Here is a 10,000-nt window from a genome sequence, read left to right as displayed (position 1 = left end):
GGGTGGAGTCTCATTTTCAGGAACCCGCACTCTGGACTTGTTTTTTTCCTGTTTGTTCCTGATCCTGCATATTTGTTTTTTATTATAATAACAATAATTATTATTATTATTTTGGGTGGAGGATCTCCAAACACGTACTTAAAAGGCTACTGTATCTATGTGTAGTAAAAGATTCTAGTTTTGTGTACATTATTGTTACTGTATAGGCTCTCCGTATGAGATATTATTCTCATAACAGTTTCTGTTATCATTGTAAAAGAAGCAGGTATATAATACAGGTGCATATGTATATAATTATATATGTATATACATATACATACATACATACATACATACATATATATATATATATATATATATATATATATATATATATATATATATATATATATAAAGATAGATAGATATAAGTTTGTGTGTATATGTATATGTATATATATATATATATATATATATATATATATATATATATATAAAGATAGATAGATAGATACAGGTTTGTGTGTGTATATATATATATATATATATATATATATATATATATATATATATATATATATATATATATAAAGATAGATACAGATTTGTGTGTATATATATATGTATATATATATATATATATATATATATATATATATATATATATATATAAATGTGTATATGTGTGTGTCTGTATAACTAGAGTAAATTACAGCTTTCGAGAGGTAGCATGTATCCATGTATCTTTCTCTGTGTAAACAAAGATCAGTTTTGCATTATCTCTGTTGCACTGGCGCCTGTAAATCATGTCTTATACGGCCTCACCATATGCATATGTGATCCCGTAGTCCAGTGGCAGTATATTATCCTGGTGGCACGATGATTCATGTCCACGTGAGCGCCATCTATTATTCTCGCAGACAAATTACATCTCTGTCAGGGTCCATATTCTCCTTCCCATCGCCTGTCATTAAGCCGCTTATAAGGCGTCTCTCGGGGAGATCCAGGCTGCGTCCTCTCAGGGCTCCTTCACCGGCGTGGTTGTGTAGGAGGTCGGGAAGATCCTGGGGGATTCTCCAACGGCCTCCTGTACCAGATTGGTTGTGGAGGAGGTCGGGAGGACCCTGGGGGATTCTCCAACGGCCTCCTGTACCAGAGCGGTTGTGGAGGAGGTCGGGAGGACCCTGGGGGATTCTCTAAGCTTCTTCCCCGCCGGCTTCCTACACCAGTGGAATTGTGTAGAAGGCCGGGGGAGGTCCTCACCGGCCAACTGCTCCAGCGTCATTATGTAGGAGGTCTGAGAGGTCCTGGACGAATCTCATCTGGCTTCCTGCACCAGCTTAGTTGCGCAGGAGGCGGGGGAGATCCTGAGAGGTTCCTCAATGGCCTCCTACTCAAGCGCGTTTGTGTAGGAAATCAGAGAAATCCTGCAGAAGCCTGGTTGCGTGAAAGATCAAGGACATCCTTATCTCTTTCAACCTCCTGGTTATGTAGGAAGTCGAGGAGATCCTGGGAGATTCCCCAACGGTCTGCTGCTCAAGCGCGTTTGTGTACACCGGAGAAGTCGGGTTCCTGAAGAAGCCTGGTTGTGTGAAAGATCGAGGTCTTCCAGGCCGCATGCCTGTCGACCTCCTGGTTGTGTAAGAAGTCGAAGAGAACGTGGGTGCGTCCCCACCGGCCTCCCACCCCAGCGTGGTTGTGTAGGAGGTCCAGGATATCCTTCGGCAAGTCCCCGCCGGCCTCCTGCACCAGCGAGGTTGTGTGGGATATCCTCAGCCACACGACTTCGGTTCCCAGGTGCTGTCAGCAGCGAGTGACAGCCGCCGTCTCCCCGCTGACGAATATCCTAATTTATATGCAAAATGTCCGAATTTAAGTGTTAGAGACCATCCTTTAATGGAAGGGCTGGGGTTTAATAACCGTGGTCTTCTTTCTGGTGAATACAGAGCACGCTGGTCGCGACCGGTAGTTGACTTAATTGCTAATCAGAGGTAGCGTCTTCGACGCACACACATATGCATCCTAACATACATATAGATATTCTTACACACACACACACACACAATAGTTCTACCACTGAAAGTTGCTAAACCGTAATGGGAAGGAAAACATGTCGTTAAAGTTGATTTTGCTCACTTAATTAACAGCAAATCTACTTTATTGCAAGTGGCAAGTCGTCGGCTTCCATAATAACGATTGCCGAAGGTTATGAATTTGTGAATGTGATGAGAAGTGCAGAGGGCCTTGTGTGAAACTTGCTGTTTGGTTGTAATTATCGTTTATATAAATAAAGATAGGTTGTTAACAAAAAATGTAAAACAATTACGCACAGACACACACATAAACACACATACACATATATATACCTTCAAAAGTCCGCTGTTGGCCATGGGCCTTCCCTTATCAGCGCCACCTCGTTAAGGCAAGGTTTGCATCACAGGGAGGAAAAGGGCCGTACCATTGCACGCTGGCCGAGTGCGGGTTATAGACGCCTTTTAGGACACGCAGCGACATACGTTGGAAGTATTCTTTTCACGTCTCCCTATCGTGTGTGTGTGTGTGTGTGTGTGTGTGTGTGTGTGTGTGTGTGTGTGTGTGTGTGTGTGTGTGTGTGTGTGTGTGTGTGTGTGTGTGTGTGTGTGTGTGTGACCCTATATGATAACTAAGAACTGTAATTGCCTGTGTTTCAATACGTGCGTTTTTCAAGATTTAGGAAAGGAATAAAATATACATTCACAAGTAAACCAATGATGTATTGCAACGCATCATTAATCTCCCTTCTTTTGTTTAACAATTTATATGCCATAAATCACTCGCACACATTTTGTAAATTATTATATTTCTCTTCCATTTAGTTTTATGACAGTAATGAGTTATATAAATCCAAGAGAATCATTTATTATATAACAGATGGTTGAAATGTTACTGACAGTGTTATCATACTCTGACGGGTTTGCATAAGCCAGAAGCCTCTCTCTCTCTCTCTCTCTCTCTCTCTCTCTCTCTCTCTCTCTCTCTCTCTCTCTCTCTCTCTCTCTCTCTCTCTCTCTCTCTCTCTCTCTCTCTCTTTCTCTCTTTCTCTCTCTCTCACTTTCTCTTTCTTTCTCTCCCTCTCTCTCTCTCTCTTTCTCTCTCTTTCTCTCTCTCTCCCTCTCTTTCTCTCTCTTTGTCTCCCTCTCTTTATCTCTCTTTGTCTCCCTCTCTTTCTCTCTCCCTCTCCCCACCTCTCTCTCTCTCTCTCAAAACAGCTTAAAAGACGAATATATGTATATATAAATAGACATAGACTGGCAGGCTGGCAAGCAGACAGACTGAGATACACCACACAGACATATATTCATACAGGCATAATTTTACACCAAGGGTCTTCAGCAATGAAATGAACATGCAAGAAAGCATAAGAGGGTAAAGATATCTTACACTGAGTACTGTTTATCAGTGTGTCAGTGTTTATTTGCTATATATGTTTTTGCATAAACGAGACCGATTTACATGTGGATTTCTATGAGGACCTAATTCCATAAAAAAATATTATTAACCCTATGGACGAAAAAACTATTCCATGTATGCCAATAACCATAGGGATAATGTTGTTCATATTTATTTTAATAATGTTTTCCTCTCTCGAAAAAATGACGGTAAAAAGTACTCTACCCAGGAAGAATTATTTCCTCTAATTATTTGCCGGAGTGATTTCCATCCTGAAATTCATTGCTATAGACTTCCCTCGATAAAATCATTTATTAAAACGTGAGCTATTCCCTTGAAAAAATAGGCTATATTGCCAGAGTTTGATGAACAGGCAAAGGGAAACTAAATTTCTCTTTTGTGTGTCTATCTGTCTCTCTACCAATCTTCCAAGTGACGTACCTACCTAAGATAACTTCCTGCTTACCTATCAACATATATATATTTACCTTTCAGTTTACCGATTTATCTGTCTATCCTCAATCTATCCACACGCTCACACACACTCGCGCGCGCACACACACACACACACACACACACACACACACACACACACACACACACACACACACACACACACACACACACACACACACACACACACACACACACACACGCACGCACGCACGCACACGAAAACAATCATCAGAGGGAGATCGGCGATCGAAATCTCCGCCCGCGCTCGCTGCCCTGAATATTAATGGCGTTCGGATATCTTGATCAAACTAAACATCACACATTGCGAAAATTATCGGCAATGTTGCAATAACTATTTTGTACCGCGAATGATCACATCAGGCCATTACCTCAACGTGCCCTGGCCACCAACTTAGCCCGAGTTTTGCAGCAACGAACGTATTTGGGAGTCATCATCATTCCGTTTTCGTAGATGGGAATAAGTAACCATTTGTTACCGAAAGTAATTGTCGGACAACGAGCAGGTACAAGTAAACAATTCGTCAGCTTTCGGTGGAATGAGGAAGAGAAGAATGCACTGTACGTGTAAAAGCTGAAATCTCCGGGAAGAAAGTTAGCGTTGAGGCTGTTAAGTGCAGAAGTGTTGCTGTTTGCACCGAGCAACATTGCGCCTACTTACCTTGTTGCATGTTGTTTACGTTCTGCTTTTATGATGGTTTTAGTCGAGGTTTTAGTATACTTTTTGAGACATATTTGAAGAACGTATGATTATACTGTTCTGAACGATACATAAAATGCATTTTTGAAAAGTCGACGAAAGCGCTTCCAACTGTGATGATTCCATCGACCACATCATACGAGCCAAGAAAGCAAAAGAAGATTATCATGAAGCATAAAGAAGCTATAAAAGGACAGACCCGTCATTATTTTCTTTCTTTCTTTCCTCCTTTTTTATCATAATTATATTTTGCTCAGCAGTGACTAGATATTACGCGCACCTGGAGCTAAAAACATTACCTGTTTCAGCAACTTCCTAACACAGCCTAGCGTGACTCTCGACGCAGGTAAAACGCACCTTGAACGAAATCCACAGCTGTTTAACCTTCTGGGAAACGCCTGAAATGCGACTTTCATTCCACATGCCCTGAGGGAGGCCATTTTGCATGTTAGAGAAATAGACTCCATGGCCTCTAATCACAGGTTGGGGACACGGGCCAATTAGTACGATATGCGCACCGATCACCTCTTGCCTTCTCTTGAAATAATGATGTCGCTGCTTTTGGATGTTGCGACAAGACAGACTAGCTTCATTTTACGTGATAATTTATCTAATGACGGTGTTAACGCAGAACATTTAAACTTGGGTAATTATCTAGTTTATGACTTGACTCTAGACGGCGCTTCAAAATTACCTTTGAAGATTATTTTCTGAAGAACAACTTGTACAGTGAACACCTGCCTTTGCAACAGTAGTTTTCTTTACTCAATTTGTTTCAAATAAAAATTGCTATGTAAATTTAGACCTTAAAATATACCCTATGGGAGAAACCTTTCTATTTCAGAAGCTTTGATTACACATAACAGGTGATACTGGATCTTAAACGTAACGCAATAAGAGCTGATTTCCAATAGCATTAATAAGTAGTAGAAAACCTTTTCAACTATTGTATTTGTCTTTTTCATGTTCCCGTAATGTCGTAAAATGCATTTGAAATACGTTCACCAGTCAGGGTTTATGATGGCCGAGAGAGGTATAATTATTAATAATTACCAGTAAAACGAGACAGCGTAGTGTTAAAACCACAAATGGTCAATTTGACAGTTCTTTGTTTCCCCCCCAGGCGTGGATATAAGGCATAATTGCACGATAATGCTCAAAAAATGCTTTCTTAGTGTTATAAACAGACGAGGGTTATTGTGATAACCTGTCATTAAATATGTATAGCTGTGCTTTTTAAAAGTGCTCATCATAGTGATTTTGGTTTGGACCCAATGGTTTGCATTATCCTCACGTAAACAGATTTTATGTTTATGCTTATAATGGGACCTGAGTCTTCGAAAACTATGTTTGACTTTACCCTCCTTTCAGTACAGTATTTATCTATTTTATTTTTTATTATTGTTGTTATTTTTTCTAAATGGCATGTAATGTTTTAACGTTGTGGTACAACCGCGAAAAAAATACAGATAAGAAAAAAACATGTAACACCTAATGTGGATATACTTTGGTTTGGTTACGTTATATTCGCTGCGCTTATCTTGTTTTGCAAAGTTGTGGACATGCACAAGCGTTGTTACAGGTTGCGCAAAGGCTACACACACGAGCAAGTACTCCTACATAACAAATAGATGTATATGTGTGCATGTATGTGTATATATACATACATATATACATTTACATATATATATATATATATATATAATATATATGTATAATATAATATATATATATATATGCATACACACACACACACACACACACACACACACACACACACACACATATATATATATATATATATATATATATATATATATATATATATATATATATATATATACATATATATATATATATATATATATATATATATATATGCATATACGTACATACACATACATGCGTGTATACACACACACACACACACACACACACACACACACACACACACACACACATATATATATATATATATATATATATATATATATATATATATATATATATGTAATATATACACACACATATATATATGTATATATGAATATATATATATATATATATATATATATATATATATATAATGTATACGTGTGTATATGTGTGCGTGTGTGTGTGTGTGTGTGTGTGCGTGTGTGCGTGTATGTATGTGTATGTGTGTGTGTGTGTGTGTGTGTGTGTGTGTCTGAGTATAGGTAGGTGGGTATATTTGTATGTAAGGCTTAAATTAAACTGCAAATGACAATCAAAAAATAGATATATAAAATCTGATTATTTTTCCTCAGACGATAAACTCTTATGTTATTTTCGCTCTAACAGCCCGGCTATAAACTCAAATCCCGAAAACCTCAGTCCTGCATTTCCAGAACACAAGTATGTGCTCAGGAGTTTTAACACTCCTCAAAGTCCTCCAGAGCCATCGAGCGCTCGCCGAGATAGCCCCTCTTAAAGCGCCGCGACCGGGGACTGTCTCGGTCACGGGGTAGCGTGTCCGACGAGGCAGCGAGCGACCCGACGAAGCCTAGTCGTGGACGGAGATTGGCTGGCTGGCAACAAGAGATGGCTGCTCCCGGTGCTGACTCATCCCCTCCAGGAGTGTTGCCGGCTGAGCATTGACAGCGAGGAGAATGCGATCAAGAGCCGCTGCCGGAGGGGCGGAGGAACCGCTCGGCTGGCGTGGAGAGGGTCTTGTTGGATGGTCTTTATGAGGGGGTTATGAGGGCGGGCGAAGGTGTAATGATGGTAATGATGTTGTTGATAATGGTGATTAGCTTGATAAAGCATTGTAATAAAAACGACAACAGTGACAACAAAGACAGTAATAATGATAGTAATGACGATGACAGTAAAAATGATAATAATAATGATTAAGATGATGTTATTCGTAATGGTAATAATGACAGTAATAATATTATTAGTAATAGTGAGGATGTTAATAATGATTATGATGATAATACTGACACTAAAGGTAATGATGATGATGATAATTATTCATTATTAATAGTGTTTTGACTATAATAATCATAATCATAGTAATGATAATAGTGATAGCAGTGACACGAGTAATGATGATAATGATTATAATAATAATAATAAAGATAATAACGATCATGGCAATGATAATAAGAATGATAATGAGAATTATTGTGATGACCCCGGAATACTGAACATATGCAAAAAATAGGATAGAAACAGTTTTTCTATTACGCACGCGCGAATGTGCCTTGTTGCGAGCTGAACTTTGCTTCGCGAAAGAAACAATATTTTATGAGCAAGAAATATATGAAGTCATTATAACGTCTTGCTTATTAGTGACTCAAGCGCATAATTATGTCCGCTTATTAAATTTAGGGGAGGAACACAACCCAAGGTTCATTAAAGCAGGCTGTATATATATATATATATATATATATATATATATATATATATATATATATATATATATATATATATATATATATATATATATATATTACAAAATTGTATTAATGTACAATAGAAAACGCAAAAAGAAACGGATAGGTTTGAATGTTATGATAATACACACGCACGCACACACACAGACACACACACACACACACACACACACACACACACACACACACACACACACACACACACACACACACACACACACACACACACACACACACACACACACACACACACACACTCACGAGAAAAACAAAACAAAAAGAAACACTAATGATAACACGATTAAATAGATATCGGAAAGAAGGAAAATTACTGCAAAAGTAATTAATTTAGATAAATCAAGAACACCTAGACCTTGTAATTTCCATTTGAAGAATTTTCCAAACGTAAGTCCCTTTCAGGATTAATACAAGTTTAATCCTCTTGGCTAATTAGCTCTGCTCCCAATGGTAGGCAATTTAATCATATGTAACGATATATATTATGTGGGGTCAGGCAACTTTCACCATATTATTGATAATTATATATTTTTTCTTTCTTTCTTACAGGTATGTTCAACGGGGTCTGCGGAGAAAGTTTGTACTGAAAAGTAAGGTATGTTCATGTATTCTGGAGTTTAAATGGGAAAAAAACTCATAAAAGATGTATGATTGTTAGCTGGGTGTCTGAGGAAAGTTGTGAAAAGGTAAAGAAATGGATTTATGAATGAATAAATAGAGAAATGGGCAAAATCCAAAAAATAAGTGAAATACGTAGATATATTGATAAGAATAGATGAATAAATGAGTAAATAGGTAAATAAATACATACATAAATTCGTTTTATTAACAAAAAGATAATTAGATAGATGAATGAATAGACAGATAAAGTAGAAGGAACATTAACGAATTAGCACTGAGGCCACGACTGAAGAGAGCAACAGTGTACAGTTGCCCAGGGGATTGTGGCGCCCTTTGTGTGTGTGTGTGTGTGTGTGTGTGTGTGTGTGTGTGTGTGTGAGCATCGGTATTTCGAATGGGTTAAAAATGGGGATCCTGGTTGGACAGCGGCCACTAAGGGATGGTAGGAACCCCTTAAGTAATCGCACTCTCCCATTTGCTCGTCGTTAAGCTCTTAAGGACCCGCGAAGTGGCTAACCTCAAGACATGAGTATGATATTTCAATTAAGCGTGTCAGAGTGAGGGGTTGTTGAGCTTCCCATTCGACGTTCGGCGTGTCATGGCGAAGTGAACATTCGAGAAGAATCTAAACTAAAAGAAAAACTAAAATATTGTAGAAAATGAAGAAATATTCTAGAAAATGAAGAATGTTCTAGAAAATGAAGAATATTCTAGAAAATGAAGAATATTCTAGAAAATGAAGAAACATTCTAGAATATGAAGAATATTCTAGAAAATGAAGACACATTCTTGAAACTGAGGAAACATTCTAGAAATTGAAGAAGCAGAAGAAAAGGAAGAAACATTCTAGAAAATGAAGAAGAAAAAAAACTTTGATCGATCTTGAATTCTTTCTTAATTTGATGACCTCTGGAGAAAAAAAAACTATTCTAGACATTACCCTTTTTTCACGCTAATGAATTCAAAACAGCTTCTCTTCGCCTTGACCTTATCAAATACTCCTCCTCTGCGGTGCTTTAGGAGCGAGAGAAATTAGTCGTTCCGTCATGCCAGGTCATCTGAGGTCACGAGCGAGGAGAGCGTGACCTGTTCATCCCAGAGTCCAGCCTTTAGCGCGTGTCTCGGTCCACTTGCTCCTTGAAGGGTCACCTCCTCCTTCTCCTTCTCCTCCTCCAGCGCCTTTATGAAAAACTCGTAAACTTCACAATGGAGAGAGAGAGAAAAAAGGTTATTCTGCATTTCCTGCTTGAACCGAACTCGAACCGGATCCGTTTTTTCTTTCTTTTCGTTTCCTTAATATTGTTATTATTGCTGTTGTTATAATTCATATTATTATTATTATTATCATTATTGCTACTGT

At 38.2% G+C, this 10,000-nt stretch overlaps 1 protein-coding gene across 4 annotated transcripts in view; it reads left to right on the top strand.

Annotated features, from left to right (window-relative positions):
• Positions 1–8,795, top strand: part of LOC138861866 (uncharacterized) — a 473,897-nt gene extending 465,102 nt beyond the window's left edge. For all 4 annotated transcript variants that reach the window (XM_070122265.1, XM_070122267.1, XM_070122266.1 and 1 more), the window contains exon 5: positions 8,569–8,795. In XM_070122265.1, the coding sequence (XP_069978366.1) occupies positions 8,569–8,659 (91 nt within the window). In that variant the 3' untranslated portion in view covers positions 8,660–8,795. The remainder of the gene's footprint in view (positions 1–8,568) is intronic.
• The last annotated feature ends 1,205 nt before the right edge of the window (positions 8,796–10,000 follow it).

This window comes from Penaeus vannamei, chromosome 5, assembly GCF_042767895.1.
Source record: "Penaeus vannamei isolate JL-2024 chromosome 5, ASM4276789v1, whole genome shotgun sequence".
Classification (NCBI taxonomy): domain Eukaryota; kingdom Metazoa; phylum Arthropoda; class Malacostraca; order Decapoda; family Penaeidae; genus Penaeus; species Penaeus vannamei.
The sequence above is the reverse complement of the archived record's forward strand: the minus strand, read 5'-3'. Positions and strand labels throughout refer to the sequence as shown.